Here is a 26,623-nt window from a genome sequence, read left to right on the forward strand (position 1 = left end):
GGAAAAAAAAAAAAAAGAATGAGGAATTTCCCCCATTCACTCTGAGCTTCCAGAAACCCCGTTCTTTGAACCGCATTTCCCCCAGAGCCCTCAGTCCATGCAGATGTCTGCCTTTGGATTTCAGGCTGCATTGAGTCCAGTTTGGGGGATAATAGAGGGGAAAAGATGGTAAATGCAATGGTAAATGAATTAAAAAATGGTAAATATTTCACCAAATCCTCCAGCTACTGTTTGCTTTTTGGGAGTTGTTAAATATCCGCTCCATTTATTTTCTCCAGGTTTATTGCCACGTTCAGTGGGGGAGACAGGGTACAGGGTAGGGCGTGCTTGCTTCCTCTCACCTGTAATTAATCTGAAGGGTTTTGTTTGTTTGTTTGTTTGTTTGTTTTTGCCTTGTCCGCAGTCTACAGGCATATTGTTAGACTGACGTGCTGAATTATGTAATCTTTAAATTTGAAGAATTAATGCTAATTGGAGATCACAAGATGAATTTAGGCATTGTAGTACCTAAATAGTATTTTCTATGTGTAAGCAATAATTGCTGTAAAAGAGAAACACATAAAACTGAATTATGAGAATGTTTCAAATTGATCGGTTTCCTAAGAATTTATCTCTGGCTCTATGTTTTATTATTATCATGTGCTTTGAAACACTGTTTTGAATGTGTGCACACTTTTAGAACCAGCGCCCCCACACTGCTCAGTCAGCTTGGTAAGATGCTTGTGTACCTAGCGAGGGTCCTGGGTGGAGGTTTCTGCTGGAGGCCAGGAGTGGGGCATGAAGAGGTGGAAAGGCAGAGCTGGGAGTGAGTGGTCTTCCAAGTGGGTGGAGCCATGGAAATAGACTATTGACAGAACTGCCCGTACTGTGCAGAAAAAGAGAAGAGGAACAGAGGGCGGTGGGGAGGTGATGTCAGAACTTAGGTCTGAGAAGCAGAGGAGGAAAGCCTGAACGAGGGGTGTGCGGGCCGCCAAATGCCTGGAGGAAACAAGCTTCCAGAGCATGCAGTCACCGCGGGGAGCGGTGTCGAGAATGAGGTTGGGGCAGTGCCATCCATGTGTTTGTTGTATGAAGACCTTGGAGAGCTGTTTCAGTCAACTAGGAAGGAAACAGAGGCGCGAGGAAAAGAGGAATAATAGCAGGATATTATTTTATTTATTAATTTTAACTCTCTTTGATTTTAAATTCACAGACTGTGAGGACAGTGTTAAGGCATCTTTATTATCCATAACACTGCACGCTGCAAACATGCAGTTGCGATCCAGATACAGACAGCTGAGTGACAGCCCATTACCAGCAGTGCCTGCGCGCTTATGTGGTTCTGGACTAGCAGAGGTGGTTGGGCAAAGCTGGAGACGTGCCCTGTTGAAGAGCTTCTGCCCTTTGTAAACCCTAAAGGAAATTCCTTTGCTTTCCTATTTCATTTCTTCTTTACAGCCCACTCACTTCCAAAAGTGACTCTGAGGCAGGTAACATGTGGCTTAGAACAAAATACAATAGCACATCTTTAGGATGTGTTCCCTCAGACAACAGACTTTTTTTTCCCTTTTTTTTTTTTTTTTTTTTTTAAATTAAAGGGCTAAGAGGTATCTTGCTAACTGCTCTATTTTTGCTGGGTTTTGGAAGGGGGAGCGAAATCTGTTTGCCCAAGCTGACCTATTCTCTATTTGTCTTGAATTACATTGGCTTATTTTTCGTTATTCCACGGTACAGTTTTAGGGGCGCAGAAGAAATACTCCACAAGTGTCTGCTTCCAGTGAGGAATTGCCGCATCTTCAGCTGCAACGTGTGTATTTTTTCCCTTTTTCCAGGATCAGAATTCAGGCCGTCAATGAAATTGGAGCTGGACCGTTTAGTCAGTTCATTAGGGCAAAAACTCGGCCATTGCCACCCTTGCCTCCGAGGCTCGAATGTGCTGCTGCGGGGCCCCAGAGCCTGAAGCTGAAGTGGGGAGACAGTAACACCAAGACCCACACAGCCGCTCACATGGTGTACACACTGCAGTTGGAAGACAGAAACAAGAGGTGAGCTGGCGGGGCGGGTGCAGGGGGCAGTGCTGTCCGAATGAATCCTTACTTGTTCACCTATCCTCTAATAAAACACTCTTCCTCCCGTTGAAAGGTTTCCTGTGTATTGGGGTCCTGCATCGTGGACCTCCGTTCTCCATTTGGAATTTTCTTTTTTTTTTTTTTTCTAATTTTTTTTTAACGTTTACTTATTTTTGAGACAGAGAGAGACAGAACATGAGCAGGGGAGGAGCAGAGAGAGGGAGACACAGAATCCGAAACAGGTTCCAGGCTCTGAGCTGTCAGCACAGAGCCCGACACGGGGCTCGAACTCACAGACAGTGAGATCATGACCTGAGCTGAAGTCGGACGCTTAACTGACTGAGCCACCCAGGGGCCCCTCCATTTGGGATTTTCTAAACTAACATTCTGAAGATCCTGATTTGCCTGCAAGTCATAATCTGTGTCTTTGTTTTTTTTTCTTTCATAGAGCCAGATAACGGAGAGAAATTATCTAAAAATAAAATTGTCATGTGCAAGCCCATGCTATGTTATAGCGTTAGATCAGTCACAAGTGCAGAGGGAAATGAGACTTAGGGAGAGATGCTAGCTTTTTAAATATTCAGTAACCATCAGGACAATCATGTTTACCAATCCGAAATAGCTGTGGTGATGTACAGATGGGGATTGTATTCTGTAACTATGGGCAACACAGTATCAGATTAGCCAGAGCAAACAGGAGATTCTTTATAAGACTCCATGCCCAGGAAAATACTCTTGGCCACAGAAATCAAAGCCAGCCTTTCACCTAGTATCTATTTAACCTAACTTCATTTCCTCTGAAAATGGCCCATCAGAAGGTGGGCCTCTGAACTGTATTAGGAATAATTCAGATGCAGAGTAAGAGGTAATGATGGCAGAATTGTTCTGTTACCAAAAGTCCAAATCAGAGAATCAGGTGAAGGAGGTGGGAGGTGACCATAAATCCAAGACACCCTGCTGGAACAGACCCGCGCTGCTATTTCCCTTTGGCCTATCTGCTAAACACAAAAACATTCCTGTCCTTTCCACTTTATGCATTATAGCTCCTGCTCCTTTACACAGGGAATTGGTTTAGTTAGCACAGAAACCGCTGTCCAGTCTTCACCCCCCACTCTACTCAAGAACTTTGATTCATTTCAGTGCAGTGGAGTCCTGTGTGGCAGGCATTTTATGAGATAGGCCTTCAGTGGAGACCAAGATCAAGGAAAAACAAGCCCCTGCCTCCAGACGCATAGTATCAACCCACAGATGGTCTCAGAACTTTAGTACCATTGGAGAAAAATGCTCTGGGACGTTGGAGGAGGCAGAGACCATCGGGTTGCAAAGATCAGGAATGGCTTTTTGAAACAGGTGATGTTTGAACTGGACTGAAGGACCTGTCAAAGCCAGTAATTTGACTACAGAAGAACAAAAATGATCATCTATTGGAAACTAGTCCTGGTGTAGAAAGCACAGAGAAAATGAGGCTGCTTTTGGTAGGTTCATTAGAGGTTAAATGCATCCTCACTCATGGACAAGATCATTCATCTTAACTGTGCTTTGTACCTTTGGATGCATGTTTGTGGGTTCATTATTTTACTGGCAGGGGATTCCTCGACTAGAGAGGGCTGGCAAGAACACGAATTATGGACTAACAGAAACCCTGGTAAATATTTGAAGCTAGCATTTGGGGAAATTTGCAAACAAGCCTCTGTTTTTTCCTTGGGCTTTTGGCATCCTTTGACGATAGAATCTTCATTAGAGACTGTCTTCTAGTTGTACTGCTTCAGAAAAAGTGAAGTCCGGAAACATTGACGTTGGCAGCAGAATTGGGGGCTTCCTAACTCCTCATGCAGTTGCCTCTACTGTTACCTCCAGAAAGGTGGGGAGAGCGAAGGCTCTGCTCCAGACCAGCTGGGTGCATCCTGCAGCAGCCCTGCCCTTTGTGGGGCATCCGCCTTGGGCGCCTCGTATGGAGAACTGTACAGATGCTCAGAACAAAAGTTCCATGAACACCAATCTGAATGAGTATGAGACATTTTAATATGCCAGACAGAAAACAGTGTAGAATGTAGTAATCAATTTGTGCTATTTTGAAAAAGAAAAAAAAAAAAAAAAGGAGGCCCAAAGTTAGCATTGTTAATCAATAAATGACTTGCCAAAATTTAAATGGCAATTTAAGAAAACCAACCATTAGGAACAGTATTTTTCTTAATTTTATGATCTGGAGTCCAAATTTATCTTTTTTAAATTAGATTTGTCAGTGCTCTCAGAAAGTTATTAAAGTGATGGGAGTATAGAGCATAATAAATTCTCATTCTATTTGTGGAATAATTTACCTATGATTAAATAGGATGAAACTTGGCCTAATTTGAGTTTGAAGATGACCTTCCTCTGTGTCCTGAAACTGAGCTCTTGTATCGATTGGCCCCTCAAATCCAAGCCTTTATTTAACTATGGATCTTGACTCATGAGAACTGGGGAGAAATCATCTGGCTAGGATACATTATAATTCTTGTGATTAGCGTGGTTTTTGTCAGTTCTGGTCTCCTTGTGGTTCTTTAGGACTTGGACCTGGCTTGTCCATTTGAAAGTGTCTTCTTTCAAGGACCAGCTTTTCCATTAAACTTGTTGCCAGAGTGATTTCTAGTCGGGACTTCTGGGAAAAGTATACGTATTCCTTAGCGTATGCACTGATTTCATTAGCCACTAATGAGATCTTATTATGGATGTGTCAAAAATATTGTGTGTCTTGCTTGTGGCCAAGGTGAGAATCAGAGATAGACTTAAGTGTGGTTTTAATTTACTTTACTCACCAGCCGTTGTGGGCATTGGAAAGGAGAGCTGGCTATGTGAGTCAGACAGTTGTCCTAGTCAGTATGAAAGTAATATTACTCTTAAAACATTTTGCAATGGGGGCACCTGGGTGGCTTGGTCAGTTAAGTATCTGACTCTTGATTACAGCTCAGGACATGATCTCACAGTTCATGGGATCAAGCCCCACTCCAGGCTCTGCTCTGGAAGCACTGAATCTGCTTGGGATTCTCTCTCTCTCTCTCTCTCTCTCTCTCTCTCTCTCTCTCTCTCTCTCTCCCCCTCCCTCCCTCTCCCTCCCTCCCTCCCTCCCTCCCCCCACTCCTCCCTACCCCACTCCTGCACACAGGTGCAGGATTGCACATGCTCTCTCAAAACTAATAAACATTTAAAAAAATTTTTGCAACAGAAGCACAATGAAAATTAGTAACTCCATGCTTCGTAATTATAAAATTAAAGAGTTTGATTTGACTGCTAAACTATTGGTCTTTCTTTCTCTTCTCATCCATAAAATAGAGGCTAAACTAGAAGATTGAATGCAGAGTTCCTTCCCACCTTTTTCACCTTAAAGCACTGAATATTTGTATATCATTTGTGAGCTAGATCCATTACAAAAGGGTGTCTCAGCACGTTGTCTCTTTTTTCTTCACATTCTAGTCTCTGCTTTTGACAAATAAGTAAATAATAAGAAAGATGCTAGGGGCGCCTGGGTGGCGCAGTCGGTTAAGCGTCCGACTTCAGCCAGGTCACGATCTCGCGGTCCGTGAGTTCGAGCCCCGCGTCAGGCTCTGGGCTGATGGCTCGGAGCCTGGAGCCTGTTTCCGATTCTGTGTCTCCCTCTCTCTCTGCCCCTCCCCCGTTCATGCTCTGTCTCTCTCTGTCCCAAAAATAAATAAACATTGAAAAAAAAAAAATTTAAAAAAAAAAAAAAATAAGAAAGATGCTAACTTTCTTTAGGGCAACCACTTAATGTCTCACACCCCTAAACCCCTAAGGTTTTACATCTACAATGTGCTGGTTTATTATATTTGTTTATATACCCCTCAATCAAAAAATCTGAAATGAGCCAGAGATATCTAAGTATAATGTTGAGCCAAAAATATATTTTCAAACGTCCTAAAGCACACTTCTATTTGTTGAACACCTACAAAGCACCAAGCACTGAGAGCTTTTATCTACAGTAGTCTTTTTTTTTTTAATGTTTATTTATTTTGAGAGAGAGTATGAGCAAGCAGGAGGGTTTGTGGGGGGGGGGGGGGGGGTGGAGAGAGAATCCCAAGCAGGCTTCCTGCTCAGTGCAGAGCTCGATGCAGGGCTTGATCTCACAACTGTGAGATTATGACCTGAGCCGAAATTGAGTCAAACGCTTAAACAACTGAGCCACCCAAGCGCCACCCTCTACATTATTTAGTTTTTTAATAAAAAATGAAATATTTTCTATGCTGATTGGATTTCTATCAAAGCCTTCCACCATCTAGATGAAAAAAAAAATGGGTTTTGATAAGTTGATTTAACTCATGATTATTATGATTTTAAGCTTAAAATGAAATGAGCAGAGAATGCTTCTTAGAGATGGTAACAGGTTGAGTGAGTCATAAAGGGGTCCTGATCTTATAATCTCATGCAAAATAGCCTTCAGTTAGAGATGGGTGGTGCAGACTCAGGATTGGGTGGAAACCAAGGATACGACCTCCAAAGCACAGAAATGTGCCCTTGGTTTTTTCTCCAACTAAGTGTCTCTTTCTATTCTGGTTCTTTTACACATGGCTCTTTTTAAGTTTGGAGCTATTTCATGTAAATAGAAGGGATCCCAAAAGGGCATCTTGCCCAAGTCCTTGTCTCAAGGTAAGTCAACCTAGAATTCATCTGGGTCACCTGGACTTGCTACATTGAATATTCTTTTCCCCTTGAATGGCACATTTGTTTTCCATGTGTTCAAGCTTTTGACTCACAAGTCTCCCTTTGCAAGGGCACTGACTACATATTTATGCAGCAGCTTCAAAGCAGTGCTTTATATTTATAGGACTAAGTTTATCCCTAATAGTTAGATTATAATCACTCAATCACAGTTGTTGTTGTTGTTGTTTTCTTGAATTACTATAATGTGCTAAGTCTTTTGAGGTATGTGGCTACCTGTAAGGAACTTATCTGCTGAGAAAATAAGTTAATGGGAAACAACGAGCAGACAGCACAAGAGATTTTATTTGATTTCAACAGAAAAGCACAAATTACATTAGTTTGGCCATAGAGTGATGAAGTCTATTATGCTTAGCAAATCTGGCACAGAAGATCCGAATGTCTTTGGTTCCTGTGTATGCAAGAAAAATATACACCCAAAGTAAACATTTTCATAATGCTGCATTAACCTAATACAGGGATTAGAATAACAAGATCAGCTCATGCATTTTAAGATTGTAACGCTCTACTGATGATTTTGAAGATGCATCTGTCTGTGTTATTGAAATGAAACGTTATGTTGCCCTAACAGAATTTGAGTTGATGCTGATTCTCGTCCTGACCCTTATGGGTCCACGTTCTTGATAATTGTACACAACACCGAGGCGAGGGGAACTTAAGTTCCAGGAATGCATTTATGGCTACTCTGTTGTTCAGGTTTAGTCAGATGGCCAGTGTATTTTAAAGCCAATATATTTCCAGCAAAAGGGGTTGGGAGAGAGGGCTCTAATAGAGTGGATCATTACCAGTTGCTCTCCATTTAACTCAGCCCTTGTGCCCGTGACACTTTTCCTTACAGCAGGCAAAATTGGAGGGCTTTGTTAATGTGTTCATTATGACTGACTATTTATTGTTAGAGAGGGACAGAAAATAATCTACATAATGAATCCCTGAAAAAATACACATTAGGCAACTAATAAAAGTCTCCAGGGTATATGAGCACTACGGGAGAAGTGAACTTTCTTAATGTATGCCTATTACAGAACAAACCCCTGCTTCTGTTTCTCAGAGCATATTGCTGAATTAAATAGATGTAAGGCAACTAGCTCAGGGCCCACACAGACCCATGGTATTCATTTCCTTTGCTTCTCTGGAATTGTCCTGATACACATGATCACCCTTGTTGGATAAATGACACTTTTATTTATCTTCAGTCACCGGAAGGCAATTGTGGTTCTCCACGGGGGTGTCAGATCTCTTATTTGTAATCCCAGAGTTGTTACTGAGTATCTAGATGGCTAGAGGCGTATCCCTTAACTTCTTTTTGCCTTAGTTTTTCCCTTTACAAATTGGAACTGATGATGCCTGTCTCCAGTCCCTGACTGATGGGGAAAAAACATTCTCATGTCTCAAAAGAGCCTCAAAAATAAAAAGTACCGCTGGCTTAGTCAGTTTCAGGCTGAAATGTCAGTTATGGGGAGAGGTAAGTGACCGTAAACGAACCATTGGAGATCTTAATGGCACCGTAAGTAAAAAATTGATTACGGGTTTGTTTGTTTGTTTTTTTTTTTTTTCTATTTGAAAATAGAATTTTTATCTACTTGAAACATAAATAAATAGAATGGAGTTGGGTAGCATTTTTCTCAGTATTTTTTCCTAAATCAGATCAGATTGAGACAAGCCCATTAAAATAGAAGTAGACAAACAGACATCTGGAAGACTCTGCAAAGAGTATCCTTGAAGATAAGATTCCCTGCAAAGAAAGTAGAAGAATGGGATGTTTCAGGGTTCTCAGGTGGTCTTCATCCTGAGACCCTTTATTTGAAAGTAAATAAATCTCCTTCTTAATATATCAATAACGAAGTACAGTGTGAACAACAAAAATTGAAAAAAAAGCATTTTCTTTTATTCTACGTGGAGTCTCATCAATAGCTGTATGGACATGTTATTTCTTCGAAAAGGAGCATAAAACGAAACCTAACAAAAAGTGTTGCAGCTGGAGCACTCACAAGCGGATAGGCACATATGCAGCTGAGAACGTGCAGGGAGGAAAGCAACTGCTTGCGTGTTGGTCTTTCGGAACTCCTTGACACTTGGGTGCTTCGTCTGCAAATGGAGACGCTCACCAGCATCAAAACCGGTTTAGGAAATGCACCTTCCCTGCCTCAGATGTCCCCACATGATGCCATCTGCTTCCATCTGCTCCTGCGTAGGCATAACAGGACTCGGTGTTCTTGGTAGAATGAGGACACATACTATCCATTCCTGTTTTGAACATTCTCCATTCCCAAACATGGCTTCAGTAACGTAGGAGATTCTCTCTCACAGACGCATATACATAGTCCATGCAGCCCTGGGAAATTAAGAAAGAATGAAGGCAATGACATGTCATTGTTAAGGAAAATAGCTGTCCTGAGCTTATTAACAGCTGTTGATTTGTGCTATTGTAGGATGGGTTTCAAAATGTGCAGCCGTTAATAGACTAAGTCCATTTTAGGTCAGCAGAGTAGATCATTTTGAGGAGTTAATATTAATGAGCTGCTGTTAGCCTGTAATGGACCTTGGGATTATAAGGTAGCAGCAACAGATAGTAAACACAAAATCCTTAGTGTCATCTCATTTTGTACTGCAAATTTAAGTTATGAGCTGTCCAGGGCATTTTTGGATTTTTGTTTTGGGGGGGGGGGTGTACAAAACTTTTAAGGAAATTGAGTTTAAAATTAAATTCTTTATATATCATCATTTTACTCTAAAATGATTTAAAATAAATATTCAGAGATGTAACATGTCTGAATTTCTTCCCTCAGTAGCCCGTCAGTGTAAAAAAGTCATCTTTCACAATGTGTTGAAGCCTAGAATACTGAGGTTAAAAGGACAGCCTTCCCCTAGAACTTCTTGAAAACATCAAGAATCTGCTGTTTTTCCTTCCTAGTGTATAATTAATGAGAAATCATAGAATTTACTTGTTCCCCTCATTTGGATCTCCTAAAAATCCCTGCCAGGTGAACAAGACATTATTATCCCAAATGTCTGGGAACTCAGCCTGGAGAGTTATCAACTTGTCCAAGTTCATAGCGAAGGCAACAGACTATGCACTGTGGCCAAGGTCTTTGTACGTCTTTGTACCAACCCTGGAGTACTCTGATAGGCCAGCAGAATAAGCAGAATCATTTTGTATTCACAGATATGTAAAACATTTTCATAAATCAGAGTTAAATTGGCAACATTAAAACCCATGTGTGCTTGTTACCACAGAAGTGTTTAGTTTCAAGACATTACAGTCCACGCCGAAGCAAGTTGGAGGCAGAGCCGTAAAGAATCCATTTCGACTGTAAACTTTCAGTGACCCACCCAACCTTCTGCCTTGTTTATGTTTCCCTTTCCAAGTAAATATTTTTAGTACAAGAGAGCATTTCTTCCCATTTTTTCCTTCCTCTAAGTAAAAATGCCCAAATTCCCATTAATGGGCAGCACTGATAGGCCCCACTGCCCCTGTCTTCATCTGTTGTCAGCGGCAGTTCTCAGCTGGGTTCATCAGGACGGGATGGATGGTATTCATATGCGCAGCTTTCTCTCTGGTCCAGGAAAGCCTAAGGGAGTATAAGTAAAGAATGCCATTTTGGGGACATCCTTCAGGCTTCTCCAATGTTGAGAAACAAGGTACATCATTCATAAACCTTGGCATTTTGTGATTAGTAACATTAGTATTAGTATTAGCACAGGTACTATGCATTTCGTAATGAGTTCTCCCCGCATTATGCCATTTGATTCTCTCACAACAACCTCTGGGGTGGGGGCACTGTAATCATATTCATCTTACAGAGAAGGGAATAGCTTACCTGGCTATAGAGTCCATGATCAATCACCAGGCTCTTGAACCTAAACTCAACCTCAAGTCTGCAGACTGCAAAGAGTGTTACCACCCCTTGTCTCTTCAGCTCCTGAGCCAGTGGGGCAGCTGCATCGGTGTTTCCATACCTGTTCTCTTACTTGCTCTTCACAGGAGTCTGGGGTCATGCGGTTGATGCCACCAAAAGCACATGGCCATGGGCAGCAGGGATTGAGCACAGAGTAGAAGACCCCTCAGAGGCAATGCCAGTATAGGCCCACGGTGCCAAGATGACTTTTAAGGAGCTATGATTCCACAGGGGTCCTTGTGGCTACATATGCTTCAGCCTGAACTGATACTAAAACTACTCAGTGATTTTATTGAGCATGTACTATGTTCCAGGAACCATGCCCCCTGTTATACATGTTTCATTGCATTGCTGTAGCACTGGAACGTTCACGTAATAACAATAACAGTGTGAACATTTCAAGTAGATTAACTTAGGTGGTGGGAGAGCTATGTGTCTAACGTAGGCCACAGCAGATGCAGCAGAACATCACAAATTCATATGGACCTATTCCTGCTGGGACATGAGCCAGTGATGGCCGCAGTAACCTGGAGAGAGGCCTGTGTGGCAGGAGTTGAGAGACCTGCTGTCCTCAGGGCACTTTAGCCTGACTTGGACACCATGTGTTGAACTCTTACCAGGTGCTGGATTCCATGCTGAGCTTTGTACCCACATTTCTGCATTTGACACTTAAAACAACCTAAGAGGCAGATACTGTCCCTGTTTTGCAGATGGGAGAACTGATGCTTAGCAGGGGCGCGTGGTGGGGCAGTAAGGGGCAGAGCTGGGGTTTGCATCCAGTCTTCCTGGGTCCAAGTCCCTGTGCTCCACCACTGCCCACCAACAGGAGGGGAAGAGGGGGACGACTCGGGGAGAAGCCCAGAGTGGTCCAGTTTCTACTGGCAGCCTAGACCAGTGGAGTGGCCCAGGGCACAGCAGACTCTCCACATAGTGCGTCACTGATTGCCTGGGCCACGCTCTCACCTTCGGAAATCAAAGGATTGGGGCCTTGGTGAGAGGGGTTTTTTTGACCATCTTTTGATGATGTAGGCACCCCAGCTGCTCCAGATCCTCCCCATTCACGGTTGATTTTTCTCCCATTCCAGGGATATCCCTTTTTCCCAGGCTCGGGCAGTGCACACTAAAATAGTATGGATCAGGGCCACCAAGACAGCAGGACTCCCGTTGGCCTCTAATGGTGACTCTTGTCCCAGGCCCTATGGTACATGAGCACATATGGAGCCCAAACACTGACGCTGGACTGCCTAAATATAAGAGGGAGGGAGAAGGATCAGAAAAGCTGAAGGGCTACGCTCCTCCTCTCTTCATGGCAAAGACATGCTCTAAGTGCTGAATCCTTGGTTGCAGTGAAATATGTAGCCTTCAGTCATCGTGTCTTAAGACCCATCGCATATATTCCATTCTATCACCAAAGGCCTCTGGCTGACTTATTAATGAATTTTAAAATGAGGGTGGATTAAAAAAAAGATTGAGGAAAGAAAAAATTGACTTGGTCTTTGTAAAACAAGTATTTGATGAATACTTTTAATCTCCCCGGGTGATTCTGGCCACAGGGCGTTAACCTACGGAGCCTCCTAGAGAGGCCACCGTGCAACTGGCATAAATCACTGGCTCCAAAGGAAGAAGATTCTTTCCTCTCCCGCCTCTTGGAATGATGGAAAATAATGACAGAATTGTGGTAAAAAGAGGGACTCCATTCTTTTTGTGTTGGCTTGTGTGCTTATTTTGTCTTGGCTGGCCTTTCTTTGAAACAGAAGCTACCATCGGAATATACAGAAAGAAATTCAGGATCAGTGGCATTTATTTAAGACCTACTCTGTGTAGGGACTGGGGCTGTCAAACTGAATCCCACCCAGATTGGGAAAGACGTTATTCTTGCCCCCCCACCCCCACCCTCACGAGGGGTCCCGGGCACAGAAGGTGAGCAGCCTCACTGACTGAGCCCCAAAGCAGATGCCTGGTTTGCAGCCTCTCTCACCACACAGCCAACTTCCTACCCAGGAGAAAAGAGAACAACCTCTGTATTAGACCTGAGTGATATAGATGGTCTCTCAGAAGGAAGAGTGGCCTTTCTTGGTTAAAAGTTCCTAGCATTATAAAATAATCGTGACTGACACCTACTGAGTGGTTAGTACAGCTCAGGACTGGTCTAAACACTTTGGTTAACCCATTTACACCTGACACCAGTCCTCTGAGGAAGGTTCTAGCATTACCCTTGTTGCACAGAGGAAAACACTGAGGCACCAAGAGGCCAAATAAGTTGCCGGTGGCTCCTAGTCTGCAGGACCTGTTCTGTTTGTGGAACCCACATCGACCAAGAGCATACCAGACGCCCAGGTGGGTGGAGAAGCAGCATACAACCAGTGTTACCTCTGAAAGTCTTCCACATCAAAACTCTCGAAACCCTTGGGATTAGACTCAAAGTGCCAAATTGGCTGTTAACATAAGGTCCTAGTTCCAGAAACCTCAAATGGAGAGCTGAGATTTTGTGAAGGATTTTTGGCTTTTGACTGACAGACTTACTTGCGTGTAGCATTGAACTATAATTTTTTTTTTTTTTTTTTTTTACTGAGGCATATACTAAATTTCTTTGTTAAAAGTAAAGTAACATGGAATTAGGACTATGTGTAAATGCGTCCCATATTATAAAAAGCATTAATTAGTGCCCAGTCTATCTCCTCCCTTCACCCCACTCTCTCACACTTGCACTTTTTCTTCAAGAAGAAGGAAGGTACGGGAAACCTTTAAAGTGAGAAACGTATGAATTTTTAGACAGTTTGCAGACTTGCTGTCTCTGTCTCTTAATGGCTCCCTGTGGCTCTCAGTCACCCATCAGAATGAGCCATGTGGGGAGAAGTCCTCAGGAGGGAGTGGCCCAGCTGTCTTATTTCATTGCTCAGCTCCTTCTGACTTGGACCTGTGTGTCCACCTTAGGACACAGGCCCCAAGAGGACAAGTCACCTCTTTTCCTCTAAGTGCGCTAATTATGTGACCTAGGAATTAGCCACATATTAGCCCCATCCATTTTCATTGATCCCCATACACATTTTGAGAACAAAATTTCCCCCAGAATTTCTTCCCATGACTTTTCTCAGGGGAGGGAAGCCAGACAAAGCAGGGCAGCAAGCAAGTTGTGATTTATTACTGCCAAAATAGAGGGCTAAATCAAAGGGCCAAACACATGCTTATTCTAGAAAAGGCTGGAGGGAGAAAGAACTACCCCTTTCCCTCCTGCACCTGCCTAAGTGCACCCTCACTGAATGCAAGGGGAGTAAACTTAAACCTGAGATCCTCTGGGTGAAAGCCTCCTTTAGAACCTTCAGAGTCACTCTGGCTTTTTTCTAAAAGCAAAGCAAATGCAGCCTTTCTTTTTTCTAAGTAACATTATCCCCAGACTCAAACCAATGCTCTAACGGTGAAATTGTAGATTTCATTGCTAGCACCTGTTTCCACGGTGGCCTCTATAAATTGGGATGCAATGTAAAAAAATTAAAATGCAGTAAAAGGGCAAAACAGTAAATGAAAGAGAAAAAAAAAAAAAACAGTCCAGAAGCAGATTTTGATGTATTTGAAAATTGATGTGTATGCTCTTAGCCCAATTTAGATTACACTATCAAATTAGAGCCGTGAATCTGCTTCAGTACCTTCCTCTGGGACTGTGAGTGCTACTGCCCAGATAGATGTATTGACCTTATTTTCAAAGGGAAACAGTCTCCTTAGATCAGGGCATGGCAGGGAAGCCGTACTGTTGGTAGTGAACCTCTCCAAATTCTTTTAAAAACCAGGTCTTAGTGCAAGTTTGTAATGGAAGTATAACACTTTTTACTCCTTAAACCATGACTTCCATTTTGTGGTATAACTCAGGGCAATTACTCTGGTTAGAGATTCGGGCCCAGGTGAGGCTGAGTTAATGAATAGCTGTTTGCCTCTAGCATTAGCAAGGGTATCTTCATTAAGGTGGTAATGTGTCAAGAGTACTAAATAGGTTGCCATGGTATTTGTGGGTTTCAGCATGGACTCTGGCTTTCCCTGAAATTGAAAATGTTCAGCCCTCAGTAAAAGGTGCTTCCTTACACAGTAAAGCAGAAGGAACATTAAATAGTGAAATGACTAGGGCTCAGGAACTCAATTGTAAAGGCTGATGAATGCGTGGGTGTTTTAAAATAAGGATGGACTCTTGACAGGTTTTCTGAAAAAGTAGTTTAAGCTCTAGAACTATCCACAGGGACTGTTCTCTGGCACAGGGAAAGGCTGACCACATACACAGGACCAACTAGCCCACAGGATTAGGTCTTACTCGTCTTTGAATCCACAGAGTGTGGCACACAGCAGATGTTCAAGAAATGTTTGCTAAATGAATTCATAAATTCTGCCTTCCCCTTGAGCTAAATGGGCCTAAGAGTCGAGACATTTTAAATTGTGATTCTATCTGACCGACTTCCAACGGTATCTGAAGACAGCAGATTGTCCTCAGATGCTGTGTCGAACCACTGGAAACTGGGAGAACCATGGGCCTGTGTAGCAACAAGGTTGTGTGTTGGGTTAACTCATGTAGTGGTTCCCAAAATGTTCCTGGAACAGCAGGCTTCAAAACTGTAATCTACAGAAATTCTGGGTCATTTGGGGGAAGTTATTTCCAAATTTTTACATTTAATTAATAAAAAGACAAATGGCAATAGTATGTAGTAGTTCTAGGTAATCCCATTTCATTGTAAAAATACAAATGTTTCAAGACCCTGGGAGAAAAACACTTGAAAACGTAAGGGCTTTTTTTTTTATTTTATTTTTATTTATTTTTTTTTTAACATTTATTTTTGAGAGAGAGAAGGAGACACAGAATCCAAAGCAGGTTCCATACTCTGAGCTGTCAGCACAGAGCCTGATGCGGGGCTCAAACACATGAACCATGAGATCATGACCTGAACTGAAGTCGGACATTTAACCGACTGAGCCACCCAGGCACCCCAAAGGCCTTATTTTTTTATCTTCATGCCTTCTATGTTTTTGTCTCGTAGAAATAATGATTAGCAGCGTACAAAATTTTCCTCGTTCAGATAGGAGAAGGCTCCAGAAGCTACCAGTTTAAACTGTCCAGTTCACCTGGGCTGTTTCTCTGTTATTTTGATTAACCTGATAGAGGATTCTGAGCCAAGTATTTTTGTTTTCTCCTTTTAAACTGTTTTCTGAAAGCTCTGTAATCGTAAATGTCTTCTTACTAGTTAGGGAAAGGGGCTTTGAAAGCTGTTGCAAAGATAAAGGTTAAAATTTAAGGAATTTTCTAACCAAAACTCACTTATCTGGAAAATCTGGGTAAAGAGGACATCGCATTTCTCAGGTGCCCAGTCAACATGAACTTCATTGCCTCTATAGGGTAGAGTAGAAGGTAAGTTAACAGTGACGATTTCTGGTCACTAATAAAAGTTCAGATGGCTAATGGTCTCTGCTCCTTCCTCTAGGTTTGTTTCCATCTACAGAGGACCCAGCCACACCTATAAGGTCCAGAGACTGACGGAATTCACGTGCTACTCCTTCAGAATCCAGGCGGCAAGCGAGGCTGGGGAAGGGCCCTTCTCAGAAACCTACACTTTCAGCACAACCAAGAGCGTCCCCCCCACCATCAAAGGTCTGTAGGCCGCGAGTTTCTGGCAGGCTCTTCTATGAGAGTAAGGAAGTGTTGGACCTAGAGTAGGAGGCTCTGTTCTGACCTTAAATGTACTCTCTTAATATTTCCAGTATCAACAACATAGAATCAAAACAACTGTTTGAAAGAGAAGGCTGAGGAATGGGTTCTCTGAGGAATCGCTAAGGCCTTTCCTCAGGTCTGTATAAATGTTTACTGCAAATAATGTAGTGGCCTCATCCCTGCAGAGGATGGGACAGAGAAAAGGAACACACCCCGGTGGCACACTTGGGGTTAGAAATGAGGGTGGACCCCGGTGTGGGTAGCACTTGTGACCATTTACCACAGAGGGTTTGACAGTCTCCCTTCCCAGAGACTGGCAGGAGGAGCAGAGGTTGGCCTCCGTCTTCAGAGGGCTGTGGTGCCTGGAGGCTAGAGACTGACCCAGGCAATTCATCAGCCTGTCCCCCCCCCCCTCCCCCCCGCCACTGTGGAGAGGTCCTTTGGAAGGGTGTTCTCACCAACTTGAGCATTTGTCTTGAGGTTTGCCAGTGACTAGTTTACTCTGTCCCTTCATGGGCACGGAGAGTGAGCAAAAGCCACTCTGCCCAGGCTCTCCCTCCATGGGGTGTAGTGAGCACTCGACTCCCATTTCCAGCCACAGAGTTCTGCCTTGTGCCCAGCTGACTTACAAGACGACAGGGCAGACGACGTCTGGCTCAGCCCTCCCACCCAGCCGCTCACGGCCTCCTCAGCCTTGCCCTTCATTCGCCAACAGGGTGATTCTTGTGGAGGTCCCTGCTGCCCAGGATGACCTGAGGCTGCCGGACAGACAGGCAGCTTACCTGAACCAGGTTTTACACGGGTAAAGTGAGTCGCTATATCGTTTAGGGGGATGAGCACGACCTGTGCAAAAAGGTCCTTCATATGTGTGGCCCCGGGAGCAAGGCTGTTGGATTCACTGCTTCCACATGGAGGAGCTGTGTGGATACTGAGGATAAGAGACCTCAGGGCCTGGGTCAAGGTCTGGCTTGGATTCTGTGAAGGTTTCCTGTAGCTCTTTCGAGGGTACTTTATGGTAGCTACCTTCTCCCTGGCTTCCCTGCTCCTCAGCAGTCCAGAAGTTCTTTGGCAATGGGTTTTTCACGTGACTAAGAAACTACTATCAATGGATGCAAGGCCTTGCTGGGTCACGTGAGTAGTAAATGCCCCAGCCCCTTGGTAGCATTTTGCCTGTCAGCTGTAACAGAAGAGATTCCTGAACACACTGGGTTTAATAGATTTGTTGTGACGAGGAACATTTACCAACCTTTACCAACTAGCAAATGGCCCGGGTCTTTTTTTTTTTTTTTTTTTTTTTAATTTTCTTTTTTTTTAAGGTTTATTCATTTTTGAGAAACCGAGTGTGAGCGGGGGAGGAGCAGAGAGAAAGGGAGACACAGAATCCGAAACAGGCTCCAGGCTCCGAGCTGTCAGCACAGAGCCCGATGTGGGGCTCAAACTCATTGACCATGAGATCATGACCTGAGCTGAAGTCGGCCGCTTAACCGACTGAGCCACCCAGGTGCCCTGTCAAGGGTCTTTCTGCCACTAATTTTGTCTCTCAACATGTTTGTTGGTGGAGATTCATTTTGTGGACAATGGAATACTAAATTGATAGCACTTGAATTTCATGGTACATTTTCTACAGAAGGACACGCTCCTCACACTGCCGCATGGTCAGATCTTCTTCCTCTTCCTCTTCAGTTCAGGAAATTGTTACCTTAGCTGGAGAACTATTTGGTCCTCCAAATATAATATATCTATCTATCTATCTATCTATCTATATCTATATCTATCTAGATAGATAGATATAGATAGATAGATATAATATAATAAGCTGGAGAGCCTTATTTTTTCCATAAATTAATTAGGGTTTTAGCCAGTTAATTGCAACTCATTTTTGAGAAAGCCTTTATTTTTCCAAAACAGTACTATCAGATGCAAATAGAAACAGCTACCTCTAAAGAATTAATTTCATGTAATCACAAATTAAAGAATAAGGGGGTTCAGAGAGGAGTTATGTGTTCTAGTTATAACGTAGAAAAATATCAGATATTGAATTAAGCTGTAGAGAGATAGCATAGGCTATGAGAAAATATTTTAAAATTCTGTAACATTTTACATGCTTTACTACAAACTAATGTAATTTTCCTTTAAGCCAGAATTAGGAGTCCAGGAGGTGAAAAATGTACTAAAAAATATATACAAATATGAGATAACTTGACTTTTACAGGCTTTCTCACAATGCTGACCATTCTCTGGGACTTAAGCTCACATGTCACCCCTCCTCAAACCTTCCCCCTGGAACTTGCTCACATTTTATTTCTCTTTGTATTTGTCTCAAACCTTGCTCTTCCCTTCCCTCAACTAGGTCTTAATTCCCTAGAAAGCAAGGTTTATAGTCCATGTTTTGAATTCTCCAAAGTACCCAGCTCAGGGCCTAATCCTACAACGTGTTCAATAGCTATTTGAAAAAGAACAAAAATGCAATCCAGGCTAAGCCGTTTTTTTTTTTTTTAACATGTTTTATTTTTTATTTTTTTAAATTTACATCCAAATTAGCATATAGTGCAACAGTGATTTCAGGAGTAGATTCCTTAGTGCCCCTTACCCATTTAGCCCATCCCCCCTCCCACAACCCTTCCAGTAACCCTCTGTTTGTTCTCCATATTTATGAGTCTCTTCTGTTTTGTCCCCCTCCCTGTTTTTATATTATTTTTGTTTCCCTTCCTTATGTTCATCTGTTTTGTCTCTTAAAGTCCTCATACGAGTGAAGTCATATGATTTTTGTCTTTGTCTGACTAATTTCACTTTGCGTAATACCCTCCAGCCCCATCCACATAGTTGCAAATGGAGGCTGAGCAGTTTTTAATAGGATAATAAGCAAAGGAGTTTTCATCAATGGCTTGCTAGTCATGGAGGATCTTTTCTTTATAAAGGGCTCCCCGCAGGTCTTGTAGGAGGTTGGGCCAATAAACCCCCCTCTCAGAGCGGACACTAAGCACTCTCCCTCTCCAGTATTACCAAAATGTTGACTGTTACTATGATTTTGGATTTTGAGCTTGGATCTGTGGATCTGTATTTCAGCACCTCGAGTCACACAGTTGGAAGGAAATTCATGTGAAATTTTATGGGAGACGGTACCACCGATGAAAGGTGACCCTGTCAACTACATTCTGCAGGTATTGGTTGGAAGAGAATCTGAGTACAAACAGGTAAGAACCGGCGTGCATGACATGTGTGCAGCTTCTCAGTCTAAGCCTCTACCTCTAGCCTTGAAAGATTCAGTGACTGGTGAGCCGGGGTTTTCTTACAGCCAATCATAGAAACTGCCTAGTGTATACCCATTTATATAAGCCCTAGTTTCCATTTTGTCTGTGGAGGCATTAAATTTTCAGTTCTCAAGCATGACCTTACAAAGAATATTAAATTCTGTATTTGTATTTGATATCGGCAGTGATGTTTACAAATGTCAAAATCGGTATGCAATGAAAACCCAAGTGCCAATGGCTTTACTACAGAGGAAGAGTAGTTTCAACCTAACTGCTGAAGCCTGTGTCCTGTCTGCCTTTTTTTATAGAAGTTAGAAGGATAAAGTACATGACTTAGCAGCTCTTGAGGCCTGTGATTCAGCAACTCGAGGTCACTGTTTGTCACCCTTAAATGTGCAATCACCTAGGAATCTGTTAAAATGCAAATTCTGATTCACTAGTCTGGGGGGAGGGTTCCAGCTCCCACGTGATGCTGGTCCATGAACCATAACTTGAGTTAGCAAGGCTTATACAGATCACCTGATAAACCCATGCAAGAGAGAATGTAATTGGAATATAACCGATAAAGAATTTGGTTTTATTATTTTTCATAATGATTTTTGATCCTTTGTTCTTTCACAACTGTACATGATCAGTCACTGGTACTGATACCACCAGCAGATACTGATGATTCAGATCATCCATAGATGATTCAGATACTCCATCGGTTTCCGTAATGTTTCCAGGAACTTAATAACTTTTTGTGAAATCAGGATATGATCCCATTACTCTGAGGAGAGGTGAAGCCCATTCCTTCCCAGAGCTTTTAATGCAGGCATGCGTGTATATCAAACTTAGAAACTTGAAGATAAATGTCACCTGTCTTCTAAAACATTGGCCTAATTTGTAAGACCCCTCTGTTCAGTTCTTGAGGCTCCAGATACACAAAGCAGGTAGAAAGTAATTTGATTCAGAGCTTTTGCTAAATTACTGGCTAATATTCCTTATACAATAATGAAGAATACTTGCAAGTGTGTAAGATGATCAGAGAAAATTTTGGTGCACTTCATGTACTTTGTTAATATGAAGAATCAGAAAAAAGGATGAACCCCATTTTGCAAAAAACTATGACATTTACTAGTAAGTATGGATTAACCTCAGTGGATGATATAATTAAGGTTTCCATTATTCCTCTTTAAGAGCAAAACACTAGAAAACAGAGAGGAAAACACTGTTGTATCATTTCACTTTCCAATCTCATTCTTTACAGCATATCCCATTTCAGACTAAATAATTTTCTGTGTTTGTTTGAGCTCACCAGATAGATAGGATTGGTTGCAGGGTCTCAGCTCAGATAGAGGGCAGAGGGCTTTTCCCTCTTAACTGCAGTCATCTTAACTCTGGCAGCACTGTCCTGTTCCATAGCAGTGAAAGATGAAATGATACCGAATTTCACAGCGTATCATTTAACACTTAAGAATGATTTGTTCCCCAACAGTACCTTCACTGCATGTTCGTCCTTGTTATTTTAAAAACATTGTATTCCCCGTACCATGCTTTTGCACCTGTTCTTAGAAAAATTGTTCTGCTGCTTAAAAGAGGGATTGCTGTTTTACATTGAGAAGGCAGCATTATTTGATCAAGATCAATACATCGTAAGCATTGCTAAAACATGGGTAAATCAATGCAGTAATTTAGATTTTATCAGCAATGTGGCTGTTTCTAATCTGCTATTTGTTTGGGGTTCCTGGCTGACTCAGTTGGAAGAGCATGCAATTCGATTTCAGGGTCGTGAGTTCAAGCCCCACGTGGGGTGTAGAGATTATTTAAAAATAAAATCTTTAACAGGGGTGGCTCATTCAGTTAAGTGACCAACTCTTGATCTCTGCTCTGGTCGTGATCTCACGGCTGTGTGTTCCACTCAACACGCTCATTGGGCTCTGCACTGGTCATGAAGCCTACATATATATGTAAAATTAAAAAAACATTGTTTTTAAATCTGCTATTTGTTTAATGTTATATATTTAGACCCATGGATTTATAAATCCTAATAGGATATGCAGTCACATGTGTAGAACTCAGAATACATTTTTTATTGTAGTTATAAGCGAGGTTCTTGTTGAAAATATATGAAAACATCGTACTTTAGGGCAGGCTCAGTAGATAGGGATTAGCATTCTTCACATAACCATGTGTTTACTACATTTACCAAGAAATGATTAAGGTGGGTCGTGGTGCATTAAAAGCCACGGTTGAGTCAGGGACAATTTGTACTGCGGTTTTTTGGGTTCTGTTTTTTTTTTTTGCTTCTCCCTGTTCAATAAGCATTAACTTAAACATGATGTTTTGAGTACTTCATTCAGTTTTTCTGGACATGAAATAGGAAATGAAACCTATTTATATTATGGGTGCAGAGTAATGGTTAAAATAATTGTGCTCCGGAGATAACAGGCTTTGAATACATAGAAGCAAAGCAAAAGAAAAGGGGAGGTAATTCTCATCGAGCATACACCACGGCAGAGCTCCGTGCTCTTAGGGAGCACTCTGGATTCCTCAATCCCAGCACTAACCAGACAGGACCTATGAATGTATGGGCTTGTGTTACTCCTTGTTATTTCTCAGTACTGGCACGTAGTTAGGCACTCAGTAAATGTTTCTTGCCTGCGTGAAAGAGGCAGTTTCAAAGCAACGGTGTTATTTATACTCAGGGTAGTAGTAAGAGTAAGCTTCAGCACGGGGTGGATTTAGAAGGTTTGTAACTTAGGTGAAAAAAATCAGCTGTAACAGGAGAGTGTCTTTCTGCTTCCCAGGCTTATCTTATACAGGCAAATATGGCAAACACACCAAGGCTTTTTCTGATGTTTCACTTGAAACATTGATTTTAACTTTGCCTTGGTTCGGGCTTATTAGCTTTCTTTTGTTCAGCCACCAAGATAGGAGGTGAGCAGTTGGTTGTAATTATAAATGGTCTCTTAAAGGAGTAAATCCTCACCTAAAATTTTACTCTATATTAGAACGCATACATAGATTGATTTGGCTTTCCTGCCATTAATAAACATGCCAAGCACAAGTTTTTTCAAAGAAGCTTAAAACTTCTTGTCAGACAGTATTAATTATAAAGCATTCTGGAAAGGAATGAAAATTATATGTATATGCAGGTGACTGATATTTTTTTTTTGCACGAGATATAACATAGTTTGATACCTGTATAAGAATGTAAAGCAAGATGATTCATATTCATACCCCAGAAGTATGAAAAATTTTTACCAAATTTTATATAATTTTTACACGAAAAATTTTTAAGTTTATTTTGAGAAAGAGAGCATACAGGGATGGGGCAGAAAGAGAAGGAGAGAGAGAGAATCCCAAGCAGGCTCTGTACTGTCAGCATGATGCAAAGCCAGACTTGGGGCTTGAACTCACAAACCATGAGATCATGACCTGAGCCGAAATTAAGAGTCGGATGCTTAACCCACTGAGCCACCCAGGAGCCCCTAAAAAAATATTTCATGAAGAGGAGCAAAGAGTACCAAACTGTAACACATTGTTACATGTTAGGGAAAAATTTGTGACAAATCATTAATATTCTTGGTGCTCAGATTTGTTGCATTAAGTAAACCTTTAAAGCATCTCAAAATTGGTGGACCTTTACATTTAATTTGGTGGCATCTCTGAATAAATTTTCATTTTATATCATGTTTTAGAATGTAGTGTTGGGACTTAACATTGGTTCTTCATGGCATCACAGCAGGTACTATGAGGAAAGAGCTGCTCTTAAGGCAACCATTTGGAAGTCTTAGAGCCTACATATGTTTTAATGGCTTTCAATTCAGTTCCCTAACACAGCTCTTTATTTTTGCCTGAATAAAGGATCAAATCCAAAGCAAAATAATAGATCAACATGGGGACATTTAAAAGCCATCATTTATTTTACGGATTAACTTTTTTAGGTTTACAGGTTCCTTTAAGTATCTGATGAAGGCCATCAGAAAAATGCTCACACATCCACTTAAAACTTCACGAGACAAGTTTTTATTCTGTTCAGCGAAGTCCAGGTTTAGGACCCTGGTTTATTGAGAACCTGTTAGGTACTTTGTACCATGAGAGAGCCGACATACAACAGAAGAGCGTGGGCAGTGCTCTCAGAGCTTAAACGCCCATTGGGGTGAGAACAGCAGACCCCCAAGAGGCAGTTCAGCAACAGTACTCTTACCTGTCCTCTTCAGCTCAGGGACAATGATGCCTGCCCAGCACTGCGCCCTCTACAAAGGAGGCTTGCAGGTCGGTGGGTTCCCTCTTGAGCTGGAGGGTATCCCACAGTCGTGTGATAGTAGAATTAATTCACTTCACTGAGCCTCGGCCACTTTGTTATAAAAGTAAGGCCTCTAAACCTCTGACTGGGGGCCACTGTGAGCTTCAGGCCCTTCACTAATGAGAACGCTCTACATAAGTGACACTGCTGTGCAGCTCTGCCCCCCTTTGCAGTTCTTGAGAGGGGCAGTATTAGTAAAGAGACCCAAGCATTGGCCCAGGTGCAGACCTCCAGGGATCCTGCCCCAGAGACTCTCCGGGATCAAGGAATCCAACTGCAGAGCATGTTGTTCTGAATTAACGGGCATAGGTTGTTCATTTCAGTTATCTGAATATTACTTTCAGTCCTCCTGTTTGGAATAAAGGTCAAAATTACTTTAAGATCTATTGTACATCAAACCAAGAACAGAAATAGTCTTGATAAAAATAATATTGCTTCTATACTTATTGAGATATTATGATTGGTTACTTCAATAAAGACCATCTTAAATGGAGCTATGCCTTTTAAATTGGGTTCAGGCAGGAGGAAAAACCCATAATGGTGCCCCTGTCAAAATGAATGAAAATAAAGGGACACGAGGCCTGCCATCCTGATGCAGAGAGCTGTGCAGTCCCAGGAAAAGTCACTTCAGCGGAGGCACAGCTGTGTGACGGATAGGACGAACTTGTGGTTTTGTGATCCCCTGGCTGTGACTGTTTACACAAAAACAAATCAGTTATCTCCAGCCTCAGGAACCAGAGTCCTCAGGAAATGGGGTGTTGGAATTGTTTTAATTTTTCCTTAGCTAAGAATCCAAAAGTCGGGGCACCTGGCTGGCTCAGTCGGTTAGAGTATGCAACTCTTGATCTCAGGGCTGTGAGTTCAAACCCCATGTTGGGTGCGGAGCCTACTTAAAAATAAAATATAAAATAAGAATCCAAAAGGCCTAATAAGCATCGTTGACTATTTCTAAAATATATTAGAAACTATAGTTTCTACTAATGCACTAAAAACAACTTACTGTTAATGATAACATTTTTTACAATGATGGCTGCACCTGTACTGAAAATTCTTTTCTGTTGCCTATGTGGTTTGTGTGTCTAATACTTAATGTTTCCTTGTTTCTGCTAATTCTCCCCTCTTTTCAAACAGTGTGGTGTAAGATTATCTGCTCTTGAGTATTTGAAAGTTCTAATTAGAGAACCATTCACTGAGTATCAACTTAGTTGAGGCTATCCATGGTGCTGGTTGCTGTGGATAATAGAACACAGTCCCACACTCAATATGTTTACCATATTTTTTAAAAGATTTTTGAGTTGGCAGTGCTTGAAAAGGGGGGAGCTGTTCCAATTAAAACACCAAGAATGGCTAAAAGAAAAACATTTACAAATTAAGGCCTAAGTTTTAATTGGATTCGTCATTAAGGAAGTTCCCTTCGATTAGACATTCATTTTTCCTTCACTAAAGCTTTTTGCCAAATGGTATGAGAAAAGTAGCATTCCTTTGCTTTCTAAAAACATTTTCAGAGATCTTCATTCCAGAAAGTTAGAGTTGAGAAGAGCCATCAAAATGAATATATGAAGTCTCTGTTCAGGATTCCATGAATTGGGTTCCTAAGAAATGAAATCTACTTTTGGGCCAGCTTTCTTCCAAAGCTCTAGCTGTGCAAATTCTGGAAGCCATAGAATTCATTTAAATAAATAGAAGTGAACATTTACATCCAGTTTCCAAAAGTCTCAAAAACATCTGTGGGGATAGGTTATTAACTGGTTTCCTTCAACGAGGTCATTGTTTGAAGGCAGAAATTAAGAGGCCACAGCACAGAAATGCTGCCCAAGCCTTTGCCTGGCACAGACTGAGTGGGGGAATTGCTGTCCATACAGCATAAAGGAAAGGCAGTGTTTTCCTCCAGAGGCAGCAGGAACCAGGATGGGGTGATCTAGGAGGGGTTTAACGGAAACACCAGACAGAGAGTGGGGCCGTCTGGGAAGACCGAGTCAGGCCAGGAGAGCTGGACCTCATGGCAGACTGTAGTCATTAGATGAGGAGTAAAGCAGAGGGCAGGTGGTGGCATCTCTACCAGAGGGAATGGCACAGGCAGAGCTGGGGCGGTTCCAGTGGTGAGCAGAGGTATTTGACTTAGGAGTGGGATCTCATCTTTGCAAGGAATCCTTAAGAAATGAACAGCCTTTCTGAAGATCCTCGCTTTATGTCTAAGCAGGAGGATTAAACTGGATAAAGTTGGCTTACCTTCCGCAGCGTGTTCTCACAAAGCATTCTTCACATACAGTTTCTCTTTAACCCTCAGCCCCCCCTTAGAGTTAGGTTAGGTACTGTTACTATTCCCATGTTAAAGGTGAGGAAATTAAGGCTCAAAGCTGTTCGGTTGCCTAAGTTCACAAACCTAGAAAGTAACGGAGCGAGCATTTAGACCTGGGATCCTGGTTCCAGTCCCTGTGCTTGAGAAGGGAAGGCCCACTTGCCTCCCAGTTCCCCAGGTTGCACGGAGGAGAAGAGCTCCAACAGCTACAGTCTTTCGACCTGTGTGTGGTAAGTGCCAACAAATACTTCAGGAGGAGCGGCCTCTTCAATAAAACAGATCTAGCAGGAAATCTTACAGCTAAGCTGTATGACAGCTTCTCTCCAATTCAGTAAACATCCCAGTGCTAACTTCTCACCACAGAATCAGAATGGCTTGTTTACTGGGACGTCGCAGATAAGAAACCAGAGCTGTGTGGCAAGTGTGGAACGACCTTCTTTATCAA

The 26,623-nt window shown here is 42.1% G+C and overlaps 1 protein-coding gene across 2 annotated transcripts in view; it reads left to right on the top strand.

The window, feature by feature from the left end:
* The window catches only part of FNDC3B (fibronectin type III domain containing 3B), a 364,422-nt gene that overhangs the window by 330,235 nt on the left and 7,564 nt on the right, over positions 1-26,623 (top strand). For both annotated transcript variants that reach the window (XM_025913173.2, XM_086674725.1), the window contains exons 23-25: positions 1,812-2,024; positions 16,111-16,277; positions 19,404-19,531. In XM_025913173.2, the coding sequence (XP_025768958.1) occupies positions 1,812-2,024; positions 16,111-16,277; positions 19,404-19,531 (508 nt within the window). The remainder of the gene's footprint in view (positions 1-1,811; positions 2,025-16,110; positions 16,278-19,403; positions 19,532-26,623) is intronic.

The sequence above is a fragment of the Puma concolor genome, chromosome C2 (assembly GCF_028749965.1).
Source record: "Puma concolor isolate L17-30 chromosome C2, mPumCon1.1.hap2, whole genome shotgun sequence".
Lineage (NCBI taxonomy): Eukaryota > Metazoa > Chordata > Mammalia > Carnivora > Felidae > Puma > Puma concolor.